Source organism: Schistocerca americana, chromosome 6, assembly GCF_021461395.2.
Source record: "Schistocerca americana isolate TAMUIC-IGC-003095 chromosome 6, iqSchAmer2.1, whole genome shotgun sequence".
NCBI lineage: Eukaryota > Metazoa > Arthropoda > Insecta > Orthoptera > Acrididae > Schistocerca > Schistocerca americana.
In genome coordinates this window covers 393,091,701-393,116,793 of record NC_060124.1, presented here as the reverse complement: position 1 = coordinate 393,116,793, position 25,093 = coordinate 393,091,701, and the positions used below count along the sequence as shown (strand labels likewise).

At 45.1% G+C, this 25,093-nt stretch overlaps 1 protein-coding gene across 1 annotated transcript in view; it reads left to right on the top strand.

The window, feature by feature from the left end:
* The window catches only part of LOC124619570 (tubulointerstitial nephritis antigen-like), a 529,036-nt gene that overhangs the window by 481,391 nt on the left and 22,552 nt on the right, over nucleotides 1-25,093 (top strand). Inside the window, exons 5-7 of the mRNA XM_047146059.1 lie at nucleotides 9,263-9,326; nucleotides 14,861-15,059; nucleotides 24,680-24,975. Coding sequence (XP_047002015.1) covers nucleotides 9,263-9,326; nucleotides 14,861-15,059; nucleotides 24,680-24,975 — 559 coding nt within the window. The remainder of the gene's footprint in view (nucleotides 1-9,262; nucleotides 9,327-14,860; nucleotides 15,060-24,679; nucleotides 24,976-25,093) is intronic.

Genomic DNA, 25,093 nt, shown 5'->3' with positions numbered 1-25,093 from the left:
CATTTGCTAGTTTCTTGGCTATTACAACCAAGTATTCTCAAAAATTAAAGTAAATTATTTGTTTCATTTTATTTATTTAGAGTACGGCTCATAACATCGCAGTAAAAATTACAGAAACAACACGATTTTTAAAAAAATCACATATGTATAAACAAAACAATAAATAACAGTTTGTATATAAGGACACCACCAATTGTAAATTTAGACTCTCAGAAGAGCAATCACAAACAAACGTCCAGCTTAGATAAGTAGATTGCCTCTTGGGTCGCCATTAGGAAATCCGGTGGGTCGCCCTCATATGCCCTTAGTGGCTATTCCTGCACGATGTGTTTGACCGTCTGTCTCTCAGCGCCACAGTCGCCAGAGGCCGAAGGAAGTTTACCCCATCTGTGTAAGGAGTCGGCGCATCTCCCGCAGTTGGTTCTGATGCGATTAAGAGTTGACCAAACTTTGCGAGGGCAATCAAATCCTTTTGGTTTACTAAAGATACATGGCATATTGTGGGAGTTTACTGCTGTTCTGCTCTCCCATTCCTCTTTCCATCGGTCATTTATTTTAAAGTTGGTTTGGTGCAGCGCCTGTGCGGTCTTTAGTGGAGGATGCCTAGACCGGAGTCGGTTTCCTTGGATGTCGTGAGTATCTTCACGGATTTGTAATTGAGGGTTGGTCATGACTTTTTTAAATTCTCTAACCAGAGCGTGTTCTCGGCGCAGGTTAGGAGGGGCTACGTTACTGAGAACGGGCAGCCACACTGTAGGAGTTGGCCTGATTGTGCCTGATATAATAGGCATTGTTGCATTAAGTTGGCTATCTACCATGTGTGTGTGTGTGTTTGCTGTTGAGCCACGCTGGGGCACAGTATTCTGCCACTGGATACACCAAGCCAAGTGCGGATGTTCTTAAGGTAGATGCTGTGGAGCCCGAAGTGGTGCCACAGAGCTTCTGCAATTTGTTGTTGTGTGTTTTAAGTTTCGCTGCAGTTTTCGTAAGGTGTTCTTTGAATGTTAGTGTCCTATCTAGGGTAACCCCAAGGTACTTTGGGTGTTTGTCCTGATTTAGTATTTTCCCGTCTAGATATACATGTAGATCTCTGTCGGCCATTTTGTTGTTCACATGGAAGGCAGATACTTCCGTCTTTGTAGCACTAGGTTGTAGCTTCCATTTTCTAAAGTACTCGCTGAGAATCCCTAGGTCACTGGTAAGGATATCTTCGGCAGTTTCTATATTACTGTGTGGCTGTTGCCAGAGCCTAGTCGTCAGCATAACCAAATTTGCGCTATCTGGTTGCAGGCATGTCAGCGATGAAAAGGCTAAAAAGAAGGGGAACAAGGACAGAGCCTTGTGGGAGTCCATTACTGAGTTTCATCTGTTTACTTCTCTCATTCCCCATTATTACTTGGAAGGTTCTATTTGACAACATATCGTCAATGAGGTTGGTTATCTTCTTGCAGGGGGCGTCACAGATTAATTTGTACACGAGTCCCTGTTTCCAAACTGTTTCGTAGGCTACTGTTAGGTCTATGAATGCTGCAGCTACTTTATGTTTCTTCTGCAACCTTGCCTCTATATATGTTGTCAGGGATAGGACTTGATCTGTACAGCAGCGATAGGGACGGAATCCTGCTTGTTCGATAGGGATTTTTTTGAGTATAGTTTGGCCTATTCTGTTGAGGAGCAGTCTTTCTAGTAATTTATAGACCTTACTGAGAAGGGCAATGGGGCGGTAACTCTCTGGTCTATCGCCTGGTTTACCAGGTTTCAGGACTGCGATGATCTTTGCTCGCTTAAGTGAGGGAGGAACGTTACCCACTTGGAGAATGTCCGTAAAGAACTTAGTCATCCATTGAGGAACTCAGAGTGGATACCATCGAAACCCGGAGCTTTGCCTGGTTTAAACTTCTTCAGGGCATTGGTAACCTCCTCGATACTAATATCTGATGAATATTCGTTTCAGTGATCCTCAGTTAAGAACAGTCAGATTATGTACGAGATTTAAAATTAAACTTCCACTGTTTACAGACTTAAGACTTACATCTGCTTTCCATAAATCCATCATTCACACAGTAGGTAGTTACTTGGCTGTTATAACCAAGTATTGTCAAAAATTAAAGTATAATAAATAGGACAGTGTCTTGAAAGGAGGATATAAGATGAACATCAACAAAAGCAAAATGAGGATACTGGAATGTAGCCGAATTAAGTCGGGTGATGCTGAGGGAATTAGATTAGGAAATGAGACACTTAAAGTAGTAAAGGAGTTTTGGTATTTGGGAAGCAAAATTACTGATGATGGTCGAAGTCGAGAGGATATAAAATGTAGACTGGCAGTGGCAAGGAAAGCGTTTCTGAAGAAGAGAAATTTGTTAACATCGAGTATAGATTTAAGTGTCAGAAAGTCGTTTCTGAAAGTATGGAGTATGGAGTGTAGCCATGTATGGAAGCCATTGTATGGAAGTGAAACTTGGACGATAAATAGTTTGCACAAGAAGAGAATAGAAGCTTTCTATATGTGGTGCTACAGAAGAATGCTGAAGATTAGATGGGTAGATCACATAACTAATGAGGAGGTATTGAATAGAATTGGGGAGAAGAGGAGTTTGTGGCACAACTTGACTTGAAGAAGGGATCGGTTGTTAGGACATGTTCCGAGGCATCAAGGGATCACCAATTTAGTATTGCAGGGCAGAGTGGAGGGTAGAAATCGTAGAGGGAGACCAAGACATGAATACACTAAGCAGATTCAGAAGGATGTAGGCTGCAGTACATACTGGGAGATTAAGCAGCTTGCCCAGGATAGAGTAGCATGGAGAGCTGCATCAAACCAGTCTCAGCACTGAAGACCACAACAACAACAATAAATTTTCATTAAAATGGTCTACTGCACTTGTTGAGAAACTCATGGATGGAACAGAAGGAGTTGGCCACCAAAAATTCTTTTAAATTATGTTTAAATTGTGCCTTCTCTGAAACTAAACTCTTAATCCAGAATGAGATTGTCACTCTTCAGCGGAGTCGTGCTTCGGTAGCTCAGTTGGTAGAGCACTTGCCCGCGAAAGGCAAAGGTCCCGAGTTCGAGTCTCAGTCGGGCACACAGTTTTAATCTGCCAGGAAGTTTCATATCAGCGCACACTCCGCTGCAGAGTGAAAATCTCATTCTGGAAACATCCCCCAGGCTGTGGCTAAGCCATGTCTCCGCAATATCCTTTCTTTCAGGAGTGCTAGTTCTGCAAGGTTCGCAGGAGAGCTTCTGTAAAGTTTGGAAGGTAGGAGACGAGGTATTGGCAGAAGTAAAGCTGTGAGTACCGGGCGTGAGTCGTGCTTCGGTAGCTCAGTAGGTAGAGCACTTGCCCGCGAAAGGCAAAGGTCCCGAGTTCGAGTCTCGGTCGGGCACACAGTTTTAATCTGCCAGGAAGTTTCTTAAACTCTTAATGGTTGCTGGTAACTTATTGAAAATATGCGTTGCTGAATACTGGACTCCTTTCTGGACAAGAGTAAGTGATTTTATATCTTTATGTATATTGTCCTTATTCCTAGTATTGATACTGTAGACTAAGCAGTTAGTTGGAAAAAGAGATGTATTATTTACAACAAACTTCATTAAAGAATAAATATAGAGAGAAGCTGTGGTTAATATGCCCAATTCTTTGAACAGGTTTCGACATGATGTTCTTGGATTTACACTACTCATTACTCTTATTATACACTTCTGTACTCTAAAATCTTTTTATCTGTTTGTGGAGTTACCCCAAAATATACCATATGACATAATGCAGTGAAAATAAGCAAAATATGCCAGTTTTTTTATATTTATATCTCCTATGTCTGACATCATTCGCATTGCAAACACAGACTTGTTTAGGCGCTTTAGCAGTTCGTTAGTATGTTGCTCCCAACTGAATTTATTATCAAGTTGTAATCCCAAGAATTTTACACTCTCAACTTCTCCTATTTCAATGTCATATTTTATACACACATCAGAAGGAAATCTCTTGGAAGTTCTGAACAGCTTATAGTGGGTCTTTTCAAAGTTTAATGACCGTGAATTGGCTATGAACCACTAAACCAGAGTAATTGACGGCCTCTGTGATGGGGAGTACTTGTCTGCTGACGTAACAGAAGAAGAAACAATGAAATCTGACTTCGCAGGACAGAGCGGATCAGGTTGTGGAAAGGAGCCAAGATCAGTTACTGTTAGTTTACAAGAACACACAACTTTATTCATCGAAAACCAATGCACAGTTTTCTCTTTAAAACAACAAGGATCAATTTTCGGCTGAGGGCCCAAGTAACTTCTCAATAATAAAGTTTAAATAATTCCTTTTAAAACACAAGGATTTAGAGAGACGGCTGAAGGCCTTACTTAAGTAAAATTAAAATATTTTCTCGACAAAAGGCCCAAATAATATTTCAGATCAGCAAAGGAAATTCTTTAAAAGGCAAGCATTTACAAATCTCGGCTAAAAGCCATATTAAGGAAAATTTGCATTAATTCCTCGGCTGAAAGCGCAATAATTTATCAACATAATAAAAGGCAACCTTTAAAGACAAGCATTTCCACAGTACAACAGAAAACCATCTTAAGAAAACTTGAAATATCTTGAAGGCTGAAGGCCCAAACAATTATTCAAAATAATTAAAGACAAACCTTAAGATAAACATTTACACAGTACGGCTGAAGGCCGTTTTAAGAATTCAAGGTAATTTAAGGCAAACCGTACAGACAGGAATTTTAACATGACGGCTGAAAGCCACAGATTTTAAAACAAATGCGGCTGAAGGCCTAAATACAGAGCAAACAAGAATTTTGAATAAAACACGGCTAAAGGCCTAATCCTAAAATACTTCACGTAAGGTTCAGCTGAAGGCCATATACTGAAATTAATACACGCCCAAAGGGTTGGCACAGTACTTGTGACGTCCGGCCCCGGTAGCTGAGTGGTCAGCGAGACAGAATGTCAATCCTAAGGGCCCGTGTTCGATTCCCGGCTGGCTCGGAGGTTTTCCCTGCTCAGGGACTGGGTGTTGTGTTGTCCTAATCATTATCATTTCATTCCCATCGACGCGCAAGTCGCCGAAATGACGTCACATCGAAAGACTTCTACCCGACGGGAGGCCCTAATTACACGACATTTATTATTTATCATCGTGTTCGTGCAGCAAATTGTGGTCGTGCATTGTCTTGTTGAAAAATGGAGTCTGGGGGAGTTGTGCAGAAAGGGTATGGCAACAGGTCTGAAGATGTCAGTAACGCAGGTCATACTGGCCACAGTGCCTTAAAAACGTAGGAACTGCTATTTTTGGTTGACCCAGTAGCACCCCGCACCATAAAGCCTTGAACTGGCACTGTATGCCTTGTGCGAATGCAGTCACTGTGAAGCCGCTCCCCCTGTCTGCGGCGAACCAAAATGCGGCCATCATTTTCAAACAAACAGAACCTAAATTCGTCTGAAAACACTATATGATGCCATTCCTGTCCCCACTGACGTCGTTCCATACACCGTTGCCGGATAGCATGTTTCTGCACATTCGTCAAATGTAGGCGGAGGAGTGGATGAAGCGCACGTATCCCACTCCGTAATAAACGGCGACGGACTATCACCCTTGATAGTGTACGTTGTGTTACACTGTTCCACGGTTGCGCCAGAGTCAAGGAGGACGCAGATCTGTCCCACACTGTCATTCGGATGAGGTGTCGATCTTCTCGGGGCGTGGTCTGGGTGGTGCGACCTGACCCATCTCTTCGTGTTCTACGACCTCCCGTGAACCATTCTGCGCACACCCGTTGCACTGCAGAAACACTTCGTCCCTCACGAGCAGCAATTTCACGGATGGATGCATCACACTCTCTGATGCCAATAATGCGCCCTCTTTGAAACTCACTGATTTGACGGCACGGTTCGCGCATATGTCTGCTAGGCATCCTACATGTCTTTTCAAGTCGCGTTGATCCATTACCTTCGGTTTATAGCGACAACGAGAGCCGAAGGCACATTTTACTGGTAGGTGGTGTTGCGCCGCGATATCGATGTTGTCCTTGAACCCGCGGGCCGAAGTGGTCCAAATGCTAATCATTTCTGCAGAACATACTATTGCACATGTCCTATCCCTCGTCGTTCAAGGTGTTCTGCGTATATCTGCTCCTGGGTGCGCCTTACAATACAATATCTGATTTCGGAATCTCTGCCTGATCGTGATGTAATCTAATTGAAATCCTCGTGTATCTCCTGGCCGTTTCCAAGTACACCTCCTACTCTTATGATATTTCAACAGAGTATTCGTTATTAGTAGCTAAAATTTATTGTGGAACTGTATTAGTCTTTCTTCACTCTCATTCCTACTACCGAGCCATCTTCTCCTATAATCTTTTCTTCTACTCCCTCCCCTACACTCGCATTCTAGTTTCCCATGACTATTAGATTTTCATATCCCTTTACGTACTGAATTACCCGTTCAATACCCTCACATACTATCTCTATTCTTCATCGTCTGCTTGCGATGTCGGTATATATATACTGGAACTACCGTATCTGATGAGAACCAACGTATCACTGAACAGCGACAGTAACTCACTCTCTGCCCCATCTACCTATTCGTAACGAATCCTACTCCTATTATACCATTTTCTGTTGGTCTTGATATTACTCTATATTCATCTAACCAGAAATCCGTATCTTCTTTCCATTTTACTTCACTGTGCGCCACGATATCTGCATTGTACCTCTGCACTTTCTTTTACAGATTTTCTAGCTTCCCTACCACGTTCAAGCTTCTGACATTCCACTCCCCGACTCGTTGAACGTTATCTTTTCGTTAGTCATTCAGTCTTTTTCTCATTGTTATCTCCCCCTTGGTAATCCCTTGCCGGAGATCCGAATCGGAACTTGTCCAAAATCTTTCGCCAATGGAGAGATCATCATGATACTTTTTCAGTCACAGACCACATGTCCTGTGGATAAACACTTGTTGTTGTGGTCTTCAGTCCTGAGACTGGTTTGATGCAGCTCTCCGTGTTACTCTATCCTGTGCAAGCTTCTTCATCTCCCAGTACCTCCTGCAACCTACATCCTTCTGAATCTGCTTAGTGTATTCATCTCTTGGTCTCCCTCTACGATTTTTAACTTCCACGCTGCCCTCCAATACTAAATTGGTGATCCCTTGATGCCTCAGAACATGTCCTACCAACCGATCCCTTCTTCTGGTCAAGTTGTGCCACAAACTCCTCTTCTCCCCAATTCTATTCAATACCTCCTCATTAGTGATTTTATCTACCCATCTAATCGATGACACTTATGTGTCTTTTAATGCACTGGTTCCCATAGCTTCCTCGTGCCATTGATCATTGCTGATTCTTCCATCTTTGGGGGTAGTCTCCCACCCCAAGGGCAAGATAATGCCCTAAGCCTCTGTCCGCTCTTCCGTGCTCTTTGACAGGCCATTGGCAGAATGAGGGTGACTTCTTATGCCGGAAGTCTTCGGCCGCCGTTGCTCACGATTTTGACTCAAAATTTAGGAAGTAGTGGTGTTCGAACCCGGGACTGAGGAAGTTTCAGATTCTAGTCGCAATCCCCTTGACCACAGGTGCACCTTATAACTGTAATTAACTACTGCGTAAACTATAAATAATGACTTCCTTTGAATAAAATATGGAGTTGTAAAATTTAAGAGGGTTTAGTAACAATGTAACGTGTTCTAGGAGTAGATCTAAGCCATTAAGTACGTACGCTTGCCTTAAGACTACAGCCAACTTAGCACATGGTCACTCTTCTGAAGACAGCGCACAGTTTCGACTTTCCCTGCACTACATCAAGGCGTCCGACAGCCACATTTTGCCGCCAGCGATCACTTCTCAGGCGGCGAGTGGGCGCAAGCGCTCGTGCTCACCCGATCGCCTCCTGAACAGGCCTGGTCTATGCAACAGTCGTCCACTATCTTGGTGGATCTTAAATGGTAGTCGAAAAACGCACTTCACACTGTTTTTTATCGGAATATGTCGGCAGCTTTTGGTCAAGTGGTTAGCTTGCTGCCTCGAGGTCATGAGGTCCTGGGTTCGATTCCCTGCCAGGTCGGAGATATTATCAGTTCGGGAACCGGGTATTGTGTTGATTTCATCATCAACGACGCACAAGTCGCGTCAAGTAAAGAGACTTGCAGCAGGTGGCTGAACGACGCCAGATGTGGTCTCCTGGTTAATAATGTCATACGATCATTTCATTTCATCAGAATATGATCTATCCTGTTGAAAACAGTACCTGCGTAAGACAGAAATGCCGTAGACTTATGTGACATAATACTATTCTCATCACTCAGCCGATGCACAGTTGGTCGATAGAGCAACGGGCGTGTGATCCTTTTTTATTATAGCCATTCTGCCGAAATGCGTTAACTCATCTGACAAACTTTCATGGTCTGAGATGATATGGGTCTTATGAACCAAGTTACGAAGTGCCCCTTCACGCTGAGCTCGTTGGTGACAACTGTCACACTGAAGATACAACCTGATGTGGGCTGGCTTCCTATAAACGGCATGTCCCAATGTACCATCAAAATTCCTCCTGACCAAGGAGCCATCCTTTCCCACCTCCATAGCGAATATTCCCGTGGATTTAAGTGAGATACAAATAGCTGAAAATTCTCACTATTGTGAGGCCAAATCAGAAAAGTATGTCTAAATGTCTAAAAAAGCATGCAGGTTTCAATGCTACCTATTCTAGGACAAGTTCCCCTAAATTTTCCATGAAAATATTGACAATTGGTGACACATAGCACCCCAAAGTAACTCCACCTGCCTGCTCATAGAACAGGCCACTGAATAAAAAGGAAATGGAAATGAATACTGTCGAAACAGGTTAATTATTTCAGCACCAAACCTAATCGCAGTCTTTCAAAACTAAACCGACACTGGGACGACAGTGGCGAGAGAATCGCATATCAGAGTCAGTCAAAGGCAACAGACTTATGAAATCTATCGAGTTCCTATTAGGTAGCTCAACAGAATAGCAAGGTATTTTGCTATACAGTTATCACATCGCCTTTATTACTGACAATAGACGTAAGAGGAATGACTTCGGAAGGCCAGATGAACTACGAGGGACAACCTAATACGAGTTATTATCTTGCGACAAGCAGCTTTCGGCAGTTATCGAAATAGATACCCAGCTAAATCCCCTTAAGTTTTTGAATATTTCATACGTAAGAAGAAGCTAATGTTTCACGTCATGGTTGTAACAATGATTATCGACCTTTTCTTTCCTTTCTTTTTCAGAATGTTACCATAACGGCCGGTATTATGTGTACGGGGAAACAGTGAAGATAAACTGCAATGAATGGTAAGTCCAAGTTGTCAAGTACGTGTGTATCTTATAAATGGTATTTCGTTGAATATATGTCTGCCATCTACGATTTCAGTTACAATAAACAAAAGTACTAATTAATGGCGTAATAGTTGCTTGACGTCAGAACAAGAACAGCTGTAGAAGGCAGCTCGGAGTTTCAGAGCAGTTCACATTGGTCTGGTTTGAATAACTCGTTTCGATGGCATTAACTTTCATTTCTGTTATTCTGTAGCCATACATAAACGATCATTTGAAGCAAAAACGTTCTCGCATATGTATGCTCCATTTCAATCGGGTCCCAAGAGAAACACTTCTAAGTAGTTATCGTCATCATTAAACTGTTTTATTTTGTTAAGCGTTTTATGTAAATTGTTGTTTATTTATCAGGAATAAAATTGCAAAAGTTCCTAATATATTCCAATGCACACTTTCAGTGGTCGAGAAACACACTTAGGGCTAAAGTTTAGATCAAGGGCAGCGCTAGTCACAGTGGTGTTCCTTACTGTCCATACGCTGAGGTGACGGAAGTCATGTGATAAAGATATGCACACATACAGATGGCAGTAGTATCGCTTACACAAGGTATAAAAGGGCAGTGCATTAACGGAGCTGTCATTTGTACTCAGGTGATTCGTGTGAAAAAGTTTCCGACGCGATTGTGGCCGCACGACGGGAATAAACAGGCTTCAAACGCGGACTGGTAGTTGAAGCATGGGACATTCCGTTTCGGAAATCGTTAGGGAATCCAGTATTCCGAGAACCACAGTATGAAGAGTTAGCCGAGAATGTCAAATTTCAGGCTTTATCTCTCATAATGAACAACGCTGTGGCCAACGGCATTCACTTAACAACCAAGAGCAGCGGCGTTTGCGTAGAGCTGTCAGCAACAATCCGTGAAGTAACTGCAGAAATCAATGTGGGCCGTACGACAAATATATCTGTTAGGACAGTCCGGCGAAATGAAGCTTTATTGGGCTATGACAGCAGACTACTGACCCAAGTACCTTTGCTAACAGTACATTGCCTCCACCGCGGCTCCTCGGCTCATGACCATATCGGTTGGACCTTAGACAACTGGAAAACCGTGTGCTGGTCAGTTGAGTTCAGATTTCAGTTGGTAAGAGCTGATGGCAGTGTTCGAGAGTGGCGCAGATCCCACGAAATCATGGACCCAAGTTGTCAACAAGCCGCTGTGCAACCTGGTGGTGGCTCCATAACGGTGTGGGCTGTGTTTACATGGGACAGACTGGGTCCGCTGGTCCAACTGAACCGAACATGACAGGAAATGGCTATGTTCCGCTACTTGGAGACCATTCGCAGCCACTCATGGACTTGACGTTCCCAAACAACGATGTGATGTTACCAGGCCATAACTGTTTGTGACTCGTTTGAAGAACGTCCTGGACAATCGAGCGAATGATCTGGCCACCCAAATCGCCCGACATGAATCCCATCAAACTTTTATTGGACGTAGTCAATAGGTCAGCTCGTGCACAAATCGTGCACCGCCAACATTTTCGCAGTAGTAGGTGGCTATAGAGACAGCATCGCTCAATATTTCTGCAGGAGGTTCCAACGACTTGTTGAGGCCATGCCGCGCCAAGTTGCCGCAGTACGACGGGCAAAAGGAGGTCCGTTTCGATATTAGGAGGTATCCCATGACTTTCCAGCTCAGTGCAACTTAACAACGCGTCAGTTTCATGTAGCCAGTAGGATGAGACTTTAAGGTAACCAATCAGGTGTGAGAAAAGAGGCAATGAATTTCTAGTGCCGAAATTGAAGCCATTCTCTTTTTCGATTTTGTCACTAATATTTCTCGTCGTTCCCTTACACAGCTCAAGGTTGTTCGTATTCGCAACTGCAAATACATTTCATGTATTTCATAACGGCTAAAGTCTCCGCAGTGCCTGTGAAATGCCTGGGCTAGCAGGACAGAGTGGATTGGGTTTTGGATAGGGGCCAAAATAAGTTGCTGTCAGTTGCACTCAACATTCAAACTTTATTCATCAACACACGGTATTACAACAAGGATGAAAAACACTCAAAACTTTAACCGACCTCCTTTGATTAACTTTATATCGGGTGAAGGCCACACTCAAATCCCCAAGACACAAGGCCTAAGCAAGAAATTCAAATGCAAGGTTCTTCTGGAGGTTTCACCCAAGAATATTTTCTAAATCTTCAATCTAAACAGGCTGAAGGCCTTAGCAATTTACATTTAATAGAACTTGGCTGGAGGCCGCATATTAAGCAATAAGAAGAGTTTCAGTCAAAAGGTGGAAGACCTTATCTTAAAACATTTCATGCAAAATTCCGCTGAAGGCCCCATACAAAAGCATAACAATCTTATGCCTTAAGGGCGAAACAAGAACATTAATTTAAGAGATATTAAGACTCGGCTGAAGGCCGTACATCAATAAATAATTTAACGGCTTAAGCCTTAGAAAGAAGAGTTTCAATTTTAAAAGGCAGAAGGCCGTATCTTAAAACATTTTTTATAAAATTCGGCTGAAGGTCCCTATAAAGAATAACAATATCATGCCTTAAGAGCAAGACAAGAACATTAATTTAAAAGATATTGATACTCGGCTGAAGGCCACACATTAGCCAAATAACTAAAACCCAAACAGGGAAATTACTGTAACACACAAGGAACGGCGCTCAGAAGTTTGCACGGGTCGGACTGGGATTGTAACACCAACGCCCGTTTAGGTGAGACAGGCAGTCTGTTCAACGACTTCTTAATCAGAAGGCAACCCAACCGACAGACAGCCGACCGACCAATCAACAAAATCAGTTCCACTCCACGCAACCAGCAAAACGACCACAAGATTTCAATATAACGACACACAGAATATTGGCGCCCACAACGACCAACAACACCTCAGCTGGCGAACTACACGCCGCGCTGGTCAGCAACAACACGACGAGGAAAATACACTACTGAAAATCACTTCAACGACCAGGTCAGATAACCGGAACATCAATGGCCACAAGGCAGAAGATACCACTGGTCAACTTCAATAACAGGGAATAAATTAAATTAAACTCCACCGGAAGACGGCTGGAATCTTGGCCGACTTAAATACACACACGTTGTTGCTCGTGGGAATGTCCCAAAAGCGACAACCAGGATCAAATGAAGAAATGTAAACTGTTGAGGCTCGATAGTAGGTAAAGTGAGGACTCAACTTTCATGTCGAAGATCGGTGGGCGACGAACTTCGTAGCACTCGCAAGCAGCACCTCACACTCCAACCGCGCGTGCACACCGCCAGCGGCCCCGGTCAGAGTATGCGCGACAGAGACTTCCTTGCTGCTCCACGCCCCCCGACCGACTGGAAACTATAGCCGCCACACCAAAGATAATACAGCAGTACTAGTATCGATACACGCTGCTGCTGCCACTCATGGAGAGGACAGAAACATTATCGCGATAGCCGCAGGAGAAATAAAACCACAGGACTGTAACCGAGGTTTAACCCAAGACAAGCCTGACTCGAGCCAGCCACAGCTCAGCCTGCTCCTTCGGATATACACGCATGCCCGAAGGAACATTCTATCGTTCTTCTTAACAATACAAGCACTGTAGTACTGTATTTTTCCGCTGATACCAGGCAGTGACTTTCAACTAAAACATGTCCTCCCCTGTACGAGAATTACATAATGTGTGTACGAGTACAGATCGTGACGTATGGAAGTTCGGGCCTGGCCGGGAGTCGTGTATGGATAGCCAAAGCGGTTAAATCGACCGCTCGCAGAAAACGGGAAATATCGGTTCGAGTCACAGTCTGGCACAAATTTTCATTCTCTTCATCCCCCTACACAGCTGATGGTTGTTCGTATTCGCAACGGCGAATACGTTTCATATACACTCCTGGAAATGGAAAAAAGAACACATTAACACCGGTGTGTCAGACCCACCATACTTGCTCCGGACACTGCGAGAGGGCTGTACAAGCAATGATCACACGCACGGCATAGCGGACACACCAGGAACCGCGGTGTTGGCCGTCGAATGGCGCTAGCTGCGCAGCATTTGTGCACCGCCGCCGTCAGTGTCAGCCAGTTTGCCGTGGCATACGGAGCTCCATCGCAGTCTTTAACACTGGTAGCATCCCGCGACAGCGTGGACGTGAACCGTATGTGCAGTTGACGGACTTTGAGCGAGGGCGTATAGTGGGCATGCGGGAGGCCAGGTTGACGTACCGCCGAATTGCTCAACACGTGGGGTGTGAGGTCTCCACAGTACATCGATGTTGTCGCCAGTGGTCGGCGGAAGGTGCACGTGCCCGTCGACCTGGGACCGGACCGCAGCGACGCACGGATGCACGCCAAGACCGTAGGATCCTACACAGTGCCGTAGGGGACCGCACCGCCACTTCCCAGCAAATTAGGGACACTATTGCTCCTGGGGTATCGGCGAGGACCATTCGCAACCGTCTCCATGAAGCTGGGCTACGGTCCCGCACACCGTTAGGCCGTCTTCCGCTCACGCCCCAACATCGTGCAGCCCGCCTCCAGTGGTGTCGCGACAGGCGTGAATGGAGGGACGAATGGAGACGTGTCGTCTTCAGCGATGAGAGTCGCTTCTGCCTTGGTGCCAATGATGGTCGTATGCGTGTTTGGCGCCGTGCAGGTGAGCGCCACAATCAGGACTGCATACGACCGAGGCACACAGGGCCAACACCCGGCATCATGGTGTGGGGAGCGATCTCCTACACTGGCCGTACACCACTGGTGATCGTCGAGGGGACACTGAATAGTGCACGGTACATCCAAACCGTCATCGAACCCATCGTTCTACCATTCCTAGACCGGCAAGGGAACTTGCTGTTCCAACAGGACAATGCACGTCCGCATGTATCCCGTGCCACCCAACGTGCTCTAGAAGGTGTAAGTCAACTACCCTGGCCAGCAAGATCTCCGGATCTGTCCCCCATTGAGCATGTTTGGGACTGGATGAAGCGTCGTCTCACGCGGTCTGCACGTCCAGCACGAACGCTGGTCCAACTGAGGCGCCAGGTGGAAATGGCATGGCAAGCCGTTCCACAGGACTACATCCAGCATCTCTACGATCGTCTCCATGGGAGAATAGCAGCCTGCATTGCTGCGAAAGGTGGATATACACTGTACTAGTGCCGACATTGTGCATGCTCTGTTGCCTGTGTCTACGTGCCTGTGGTTCTGTCAGTGTGATCATGTGATGTATCTGACCCCAGGAATGTGTCAATAAAGTTTCTCCTTCCTGGGACAATGAATTCACGGTGTTCTTATTTCAATTTCCAGGAGTGTCCATCATTACTGGTCGTCAGATGCTTGTATTTGTGTGGTGTGTCTTCTTTAGCACATCTCGGAAAGAACAGACATCACACATATAATAATTCCAGTCTTCGCTTCGAATGATCGTTTTCGTTATCTCCGCGACCACTGAGGCCCTCCTGTAGGGACAGCCTGTAGAGAAGCGTAGCTTGTTGTGTCGGTGCTGTGATGTGGCGTCCAGTGAGAGAGGATGTGTCCTACTTGCAGCAAGTGCCAGTCGATGGGTGGCCGTCTGGAGCTGCTGTGCGAGCAGTCGCAGTGCCTCGTGGACCCCGAGATCATCCAGGGCGTCAACGCCGACACCTATCGGCTGGGCTGGCGCGCCAGCAACCACACGCCCTTCTGGGGACACCGCCTCACAGAGGGCATCTCGCTGCGACTCGGCACGCTGCAGCCGCAGAGGGCGGTGAGTACACCTGCTGAAACGCTTATGTGGCGCGTCGTAGCTCAAACGTCAAAATCTATCACGTATTTGCTCGAAACTGGAAAGAGGTACAGCTTTCCTTCCGCGTTAAAAACGATTTAGGCATGTTAGCAACATTGCTTACGCAACAATATACGAGGGGCGATTGAAAAGTCCGTGCGAAGTCCGAGAGATGGCCCCACCGGCGCGTATCAAGGTCATGTTTAGTTAGTAGCATCTTTGGAAAGAACGCACACCAAGTTTCAGTCATATTGGTCTATTTCTATAAGTCTGGCATTCGTGTGAATCAAGGAAGTCGCGTGATTGTCAAAAAATGGACGAAAAAGAACTTCGTTTGGTGATTAAACATTACCTTATGAAAGGCAAAACGCCTCAGGAGACTAAAGAGAAGCTTGATAAACATTACGGTGACTCGGCACCTTCGATTAGAATAGTTTATAAGTGGTTTAAAAAGTTTCGGAGTGGCCATACTGGCAGAAGTGATGCAGAACGTTATGGGCGCCCTGTGGAGGTTACCACTCCAGAAATCATTGATAAAATCCATGGTATGGCGATGCATGAAAGAAGAGTTAAGGTGCATGACATTGCTAGTGCTGTGGGCATCTCGAATGAAAGGGTACATAATATTTTGCATAAACATTTGGACATGAGAAGGCTATCCGCAAGATGGGTCCCGCGATTGCTCACGCTTGACTAAAAAACGGAATCGTGTGAAGTGTTGCAAGGATGGTTTGCAGCTGTTCAGGAAGAATCTGCAGGAATTTAAGCGTCGTTTCGACACTGTGTATGAAACATGGATACATTACTATACTCCTGAGACCAAACAGCAATCCAAACAATGGGTTACCAAGGGAAAATCTGCACCAAAAAGGGCGAAGACCATTACTTTGGTCAGAAAGGTTATGGCGACTGACTTTTGGGATTCGCAAGGGATAATCCTCATCGACTATCTGGAAAAGGGTAAATCTATTACAGGTGCGTATTATTCATCGTTATTGGACCGTTTGAAAACCGAGCTGCAAGAAAAACGCCGGCGATTAGACCGCAAAAAAGTCATTTTCCATCAAGACAATGCACCAGCACACACCTCAGAAGTTGAGGTCGCAAAATTAATGGAAACAGGATTCCAACTCGTTTCACATCCCCCCTATTCTCCAGACTGGGCTCCCTGGGACTACTATTTGTTCCCTAAGTTAATGGCCGGTGGGACAAAGATTTTGTTCAAACGAGGAGATGATTGCAGCAACTAATAGCTATTCTGCAAACTTGAACAATTCCTATTATTCCGAAGGGATCAACAAATTAGAACAGCGTTGGACGAAGTGTATAAGTCTAAAAGGAGACTATGTCGAAAAATAAAAAAATGTTTACCCCCAAAACATCAGTAGTTTTTATTTTTGCACGGACTTTTAAAACGCCCCTCGTACGATATATGTGAGAAAAGCAAAGAGAGTGATATTTTTTATCTGCCAAAGCTTTTTTTCAATAACAATATTGTCCGCTTGAATGTGGTTACCTTCGGCAGCTATACACCAGCGGAGTCGTTGTGCACAGTCCTGGCAGCAGCGCTGAAAGACTTCAATTTGTAGGGCCCTCAACATGGTGGTCACAATCTTTTTAATGTTTTCCGGAGTTCCAACATGATGTCCTTGTAAGACATTTTTTTCAATCTCGCGAGAAGAAAATGTCACAAGGACTCAGATCAGTTGAATAGTGGGGCTATGGAACAACAGAAATGCCTTTCTTAGGTCAAAAATTCCGTGATGGAAGTGGTCGTGTGATACGGGGTATTGTTGTGACACAGCCTCCTCTTGTCTGCATACGTCCAGTCTCACTAGAGTCACCCTTTTGCAAAGCCTTTCAAGGAAATCTTTGTAAAACACTTGGTTGAGAGTTTCTTGGGGAGGAATAATCTCACAAGAGCATGGACACATTCGACGTTTTAGTCAATTTTGGAAGTTGAAGATCTCCTGAGCGAGTTTCATCTTCAACGTGTGCTCAAGCTTCCAAAAATGATCTGTGCCGGCGAAAAACTTATGTTCTTGATAAAGAATGTTCCACGTAGGCCCATTTCACTTTTTCAAAGGTCACACTCGCGATCCCCCAAGTTGATAGAATAACGTTGCTTTAAATCCCGCTCTACCATTTCCGTAACACACAACAAAAACACAACTTCAATGATGGCGCTCTCAAACAATCACGCGACGGTTTTACGAAGCTGAAACTCGGACTGAGCACTTGGAAGTGATGAACCCACCGGTCTACAAAAGAGCAACAACTCAGCGCTGCCAGATCGGCCACAGTGCTCTCAGTCTCAATACTTTCCTGACGCACCTCGTATGCCGTAAACTGCATCACATCTTAAACGGGCCAGCAACTACATTTTTCACTGTAAACTTTTCAAAATGTGAGTGGTACACTAGTTTGAAGTATCACAATAACTACGAACGATAACGAAAAGAAAACCAGCTCATTGTGAAGCTGTGGTTTGTGACTCCTAGATGCGGAATATACAGGATGGTCCATTGATCGTGACCGGGCCAAATATCTCACGAAATTAGCGTCAAACCAAAAAAACTACAAAGAACGAAACTTGTCTGGCTTGAAGGGGGAAACCAGATGGCGCTATGGGTGGCTTGCTATATGACGCTGCCATAGGTCAAACGGATACCAACTGCGTTTTTTTTAAATAGGAACCCCCATTTTTTATTACATATTCGTGTAGTACGTAAAGAAATATGAAGTTTTACTTGGACCACTTTTTTCGCTATGTGATAGATGGCGCTATAATAGTCACAAACATATGGCTCACAATTTTAGACGAACAGTTGGTAACAGGTAGGTTTTTTAAATTAAAATACAGAACATAGGTACATTAAAATATTTTAATTCGGTTGTTCCAATGTGATACATGTACCTTTGTGAACTTATCATTTCTGAGAAAGCATGCTTTTACAGCGTGATCACCTGTAAATACCACATTAATGCAATAAATGCTCAAAATGATTTCCGTCAACCTCAATGCATTTGGCAATACATTTAACGACAATCCTCTCAACAGTGAGTAGTTCGCCTTCCGTAATGTTCGGACACGGCAAATATCCTTCAACTTTACCCACAGAAAGAAATCCGGCGACGTCAGATCCGGTGAACGTGCTTCGACGACCAAGCCACCTCTCATGAAATATGCTATTCAATACCGCTTCAACCGCATGCGAGCTATGTGCCGGACATCCATCATGTTGGAAGTACATCGCCAATCTGTCATGCAGTGAAACATCTTGTAGTAACATGGGTAGAACATTACGTAGGAAATCAGTGTACATTGCACCTTTTAGATTGCCATCGATAAAACGGGAGCCAATTATCCTTCCTCCCATAATGCTGCACCATACATTAACCCGCCAAGGTCGATGATGTTCCACTTGTCGCAGCCATCGTGGATTTTCCGTTGCCCAAAGGTGCATATATGCCGGTTTTCGTTACTGCTGTTGGTGAATGACGCTTCGTCGTTAATAGAACGCGTGCAAAAAAATCTTTCATTGTCCCGTAATTTCTCTTGTGGCCAGTGGCAGAACTGTACATGACGTCCAAAGTCGTCGCCATGCAATTCCTGGTGCATAGAAATATGGTACGGGTGAAATCGATGTTGATGTAGCATTCTCAACACCGACGTTTTTTAGATTCCCGATTCTCGCGCAATTCGTCTGCTACTGATGTGCGGATTAGCCGCAACAGCAGCTAAAACATCTACTTGGGCATCATCATTTGTAGCAGGTTGTGGTTGACGTTTCACATATGGCTGAAGACCTCGAGCAGTTGGCCCGTTGGGCATTTTGATCACAATAGCCATACATCACAGAAGTTGCGAAGGAAAACAGGTACAAAGAAGGTAGCTGCGAAGAAACCATGGGTAACAGAAGAAATACTTCAGTTGATTGATGAAAGGAGGAAGTACAAACATGTTCCGGGAAAATCAGGAATACAGAAATACAAGTCGCTGAGGAATGAAATAAATAGGAAGTGCAGGAAAAATGTGAAGACATCGAAAAAGATATGATTGTCGGAAGGACAGGCTCAGCATACAGGAAAGTCAAAACAACCTTTGGTGACATTAAAAGCAACGGTGGTAACATTAAGAGTGCAACGGGAATTCCACTGTTAAATGCAGAGGAGAGAGCAGATAGGTGGAAAGAATACATTGAAAGCCTCTATGAGGGTGAAGATTTGTCTGATGTGATAGAAGAAGAAACAGGAGTCGATTTAGAAGAGATAGGGGATCCAGTATTAGAATCGTAATTTAAAAGAGCTTTGAAGGACTTACAGTCAAATAAGGCAGAAGGGATAGATAACATTCCATCAGAATTTCTAAAATCATTGGGGGAAGTGGCAACAAAACGACTATTCACGTTGGTGTGTAGAATATATGAGTCTGGCGACATACTATCTGACTTTCGGAAAAGCATCATCCACACAATTCCGAAGACGGCAAGAGCTGACAAGTGCGAGAATTATCGCACATTCAGCTTAACAGCTCATGCATCGAAGCTGCTTACAAGAATAATATACAGAAGAATGGAAAAGAAAATTGAGAATGCGTTGGTGACGATCAGTTTGGCTTTAGGAAAAGTAAAGGGACGAGAGAGGCAATTCTGACGTTACGACTAATAATGGAAGCAAGGCTAAAGAAAAATCAAGACACTTTCATAGGATTTGTCGACCTGGAATAAGCGTTCGACAATATAAAATGGTGCAAGCTGTTCGAGATTCTGAAAAAAGTAGGGGTAAGCTATAAGGAGAGACGGGTCATATACAATATGTACAACAACCAAGAGGGAATAATAAGAGTGCACGATCAAGAACGAAGTGCTCGTATTAAGAAGGGTGTAAGACAAGGCTGTAGCCTTTCGCCCCTACTCTTCAATCTGTACGTCGAGGAAGCATTGATGGAAATAAAAGAAAGGTTCAGGAGTGGAATTAAAATACAAGGTGAAAGGATATCAATGATACGATTCGCTGATGACATTGCTATCCTGAGTGAAAGTGAAGAAGAATTAAATGATCTGCTGAACGGAATGAACAGTCTAATGAGTACACAGTGTGGTTTGAGAGTAAATCGGAGAAAGACGAAGGTAATGAGAAGTAGTAGAAATGAGAACAGCGAGAAACTTAACATCAGGATTGATGGTCACGGAGTCAATGAAGTTAAGGAATTCTGCTACCTAGCCAGTAAAATAACCAATGACGGTCGGAGCAAGGAGGACATCAAAAGCAGACTCGCTATGGCAAAAAAGGCATTTCTGGCCAAGAGAAGTCTACTAATATCAAATACCGGCCTTAATTTGAGGAAGAAATTTCTGAGGATGTACGTCTGGAGTACAGCATTGTATGGTAGTGAAACATGGACTGTGGGAAAACCGGAACAGAAGAGAATCGAAGCATTTGAGATGTGGTGCTATAGACGAATGTTGAAAATTAGGTGGACTCATAAGGTAAGGAATGAGGAGGTTCTACACAGAATCGGAGAGGAAAGGAATATGTGGAAAACACTGATAAGAAGAAGGGACAGGATGATAGGACATCTGCTAAGACATGAGGGAATGACTTCCATGGTACTAGAGGGAGCTGTAGAGGGCAAAAACTGTAGAGGAAGACAGAGATTGGAATACGTCAAGCAAATAATTGAGGACGTAGGTTGCAAGTGCTACTCTGAGATGAAGAGGTTAGCACAGGAAAGGAATCCGTGGCGGGCCGCATCAAACCAGTCAGTAGACTGATGACCAAAACAAAAAGCCATAAACACGATATCGACCTTTTCCGAAATTAGTAAACGGTCCATTTTAACACGGGTGATGTATCACAAAGCAAATACCGTCCGCACTGGCGCAATGTTACGTGATACCACGTTCTTGTGCGTTTGTGACTATTACAGCGCCATCTATCACTAAGCGGAAAAGTGGTCCAACTAAAACATTCATATTTCTTTACGTACTGCACGAATATGTAACAAAAAATGGGGGTTCCTATTTTAAAAAAACGCAGTTGATATCCGTTTGATCTAAGGCAGCGACATCTAGCTGGCCAACCATAGCGCCATCTGGTTTCCCCCTTCAAGCTAGACGAGTTTCGTTCCTTGTAGTTTTTTCGTTCGATGCTTATTTGGTGAGATATTTGGTCCGGTCACTATCAATAGACTACCCTGTACACCGAAGAGTTTTCTAGTTTCCTCAGAATCGAATGAAAAAGATTATGTAGCGAAGACAAGCATGAATCCCAAAACTTTGGTTTTCATTTTTTAGACGAAAAGTAAAAGCTTTACTGAGAAACTAACTACAGTAACGGATGTAGCTTTGCTTCATCTACATAAAACAATTTTTTGAGGTAAATCAGATGACTTAGAATTTCGCTTCACACGTATCATACGTTACAAGTTGTGCTGCGCCGGGCGACAACGTTGAGGTGATCAGTTCTACAGTAATCCACAAGGCCACTTCGTTGGAAGTACTGTAAGTGGTTTACTGTGACATCGCGGCCATTGCCAGTCTCTGAAATCAGAAACACTTAACATCCTGGGCGGTACTGCCTATCCCCTCGGACATAATCACAGCTTGGACTTGTAATCCACAGTGCATGTTCCAATCCAGCTGCTGTCAAACATGAACAGTCCGAGTTCGTGTAAGGCGCCACGGTAACTGAGGTGGAGCCCCACCGTCTCACCGCACTCCTCACTCGCTGCACGCCTCGCTCGCCAGCCAGACACCTGGCAGCGAATAGCCGCGTCCTCTGTCGGTGTCGGACACGAACCCGAGCCTGCCAGAGGTGAAGTCGCGAGCCGCAAGCTGCACCAGCGCCGACGCCGCACAAAAGGCAGCAGACGAAATGTAACTGTGTCAGGCCTATCCAAATCACTTACATTGAAACGCCAAAGAAACTGGTATAGACATGCGTATTCTCCTACAGAGATATGTAAACAGGCAGAATGCGGCACTGCGGTCGGCAACGCCTATATAAGACAAATGTCTGCCGCAGTTGTTAGCTCGGATACTGCTGCTACAATGGCAGCTTATCAATATTTAAGTCAGTTTGAACGTGATGTTATATTCCCCCCCCCCTTCCATCCTGTTTTCTCCCCACCTACCCTCTCTCTGCGTCCCCTCTCCCCCCCCCCCCGAGTCCTTTCTTTTGTATACCCCTCCCTGCCTTCCCCCACTCCCTGCCGCGTCTGCCCAGCACCCACCCCCATCTTATGGGTCCTCGTCCTCCATCGCCTCCTTTCCCCCCTCCCACCACTTCGTTTTTTCCTCTCCTTCCCCCCTTTTCCTTTCCCGTCATCTGTCCAGGTTCCCCCCATCTGCCCTCGGCTGTGGTATATCATATTTTGCCAATTTTTTACTGCAGTGTCCAAGTGAATGTTCAGTGTTGTTCATCTTTCCAAAATGTTGCGAGCAGAAACCATGCTGTCGCCGGGTGTAAATTTTATATCTCTTGCGAACAGAAACCAGACTGTCGCCGTGTTTTTTTAATTGTCTGTCTATTCTTTTACCCGTCTGCTTCATATGTATATTATTAGCATCATCAACCCTTTGTTCTATGTTTTAAGTTCCACGACATTCCGCGATTTTACCATTTAAGTCACCGATTTTATCGCCTGGTTTTATTATTTATTATCTTCATCATTTTAAAACAAATTCTGTTGGCTGAAGAGTGGTGTACTAAGCTGCTGCCAGCCCACCCCCTTCGGGGGGAATCGAAACTCAATAAAGAAAAAAAAAGTGGTGTTATAGTCGGTGCACGAGCGATGGGACAGAGTATCTCCGAGGTAGAGCTGAAGTGGGAATTTTCCCGTACGACCATTTCACGACTGAACCGTGAATATCAGGAATCCGGTAAAACATCAAATCTACGACATCGCTGCGGTTGGAAAAAGATCCTGCAAGAATGGGACCCACGACGACTGAAGAGAATCCTTCAACGCGACAGAAGTGCAACCCTTCCGCAAGTTGCTGCAGATTTCAATGCTCGGTCATCAACAAGTGTCAGCGCGCAAACCATTTCAACAAAACTCATCGATATGTGCTTTCGGAGGCGAAGACTCGCTAGTGTACCCTTCATGACTGCATGACTGCATGACACGCCCGCCTGTGGCCGTCAACACCGACATCGGACTGTTGATGACTGGAAACATGTTGCCTGGTTGGACGAGTCACGTCTCAAATTGTATCGAGTAGATGAACGTGTATGGGTATGGAGCCAACCACATGAATCCATGAAATCTGTATGTCTGCAGGGGACTGTTCGAGCTGGTAGAGGTTGGTTGGTTGGTTGGTTTGGGGAAGGAGACCAGACAGCGAGGTCATCGGTCTCATCGGAATAGGGAAGGATGGGGAAGGAAGTCGGCCGTGCCCTTTCAGAGGAACCATCCCGGCATTTGCCTGGAGTGATTTAGGGAAATCACGGAAAACCTAAATCAGGATGGCCGCACGCGGGATTGAACCGTCGTCCTTCCGAATGCGAGTCCAGTGTCTAACCACTGCGCCACCTCGCTCGGTAGCTGGTAGAGGGTCTGTAATGGTGTCGGGCGTGTGCAGTTAGTGTAATATGGGACCGCTGATACATCTAGATACGGCTCTGACAGGTGACACATATTTAAGCATCCTGTCTGATCACCTGCATCCATTCATGTCCACTGTGCATTCCGCTGGACTTCGGCAATGATCTCCACCCCTTCGAACTCTTACGGATTTATGGACAGTCTTGCAGGATCCATGGTGTTTTTTTTTCATTTTTTTCATTGTTGATCATTGTGTGTGGTCGTTGCGAACGTCACGTAACATCCGTTGAAGTTCGTTGTTGATCCTTTCACTCAGTTTTTTTTTTTTTTTTAATTACAGAGGCGAACCAGCTCTCTGACCGAACATGCTGAGCTACCGTGCCGGCTGGTATCAGTTCCCTCCAGTACTATTTCAGACATTAGTCGAGTCCGGTCAACGTGTTGCAGCACTTCTGAGTACTCGCAGGAGCCCTACACAGGAGTCCGGGACAATTCCTTATTAGTGCTGCACCAAGGACTTGGTTATTCTCCAGTGAGTTGTCTGGAGTAGTAAGATACAGCATTCGTGGTGGTCATTTCAATTGGGCTGGAGATGTTTCTGAACCACACCCAATCCAGTGGCCACACCTAAATAGCAAAGTGTGCAGGAATCTGCTCTCCTGTAACACATGATCCATGATCCCTTCTCTTTGAGCTATTAATCACATTTGTGACATATCCAAATAAAAATTTCCATTCACATACCTGTCTAAAAAAATATGGCCCGCTCAGCTTTTGTGATGACTTTCCAGCCCAAATCGTAACATTGGCTTCCTTTCCAATTGCTGCATATAGTGGGGATTTTCCTTAGACGAGATAACAACATTCCTGCAGTGTGAACTGTGATATACAACACGTTCATCAGAAGATACAGGTGTACCACTTTCTTTGGCTCTTCTGTGTATTTAGTCGCTTAATCACCCTGGACGAGAGCTGTGTGTTTTACTATGTTACGTTGCGACCTTTTCGCAGACAGTGGAACCAGTGTGGCGAGCGGCTGGTCGTGTTGCAGGTAATGCGCATGCGGCCGGTGAAGCGCGTGCTGGACCCGTCGCGGCTGCCGCGCAGCTTCGACGCGCGCTCCAAGTGGCCGGGCATGCTGAGCAGAGTGCGAGACCAGGGCTGGTGCGGCGCGTCCTGGGCCATCTCGACGGCGGACGTCGCTTCGGACCGCTTCCACATCATGTCCAAGGGCACCGAGCCCGTCACGCTGTCCGCCGGCCACCTGCTCGAGTGCAACAGCCGCGGCCAGCGCGGCTGCCAGGGGGGCAACCTCGACCGCGCCTGGCTCTTCATGCGCAAGTTCGGGTCAGTACCGACACGCACACATCTCCGTCTACACAGTATCTGGGATCCCCACGTCGAAAAAAAAAGTGTGTGAAAATCCTAAGGGGCTAAACTGCTGAGGTCATTGGTCCCTAGCCGG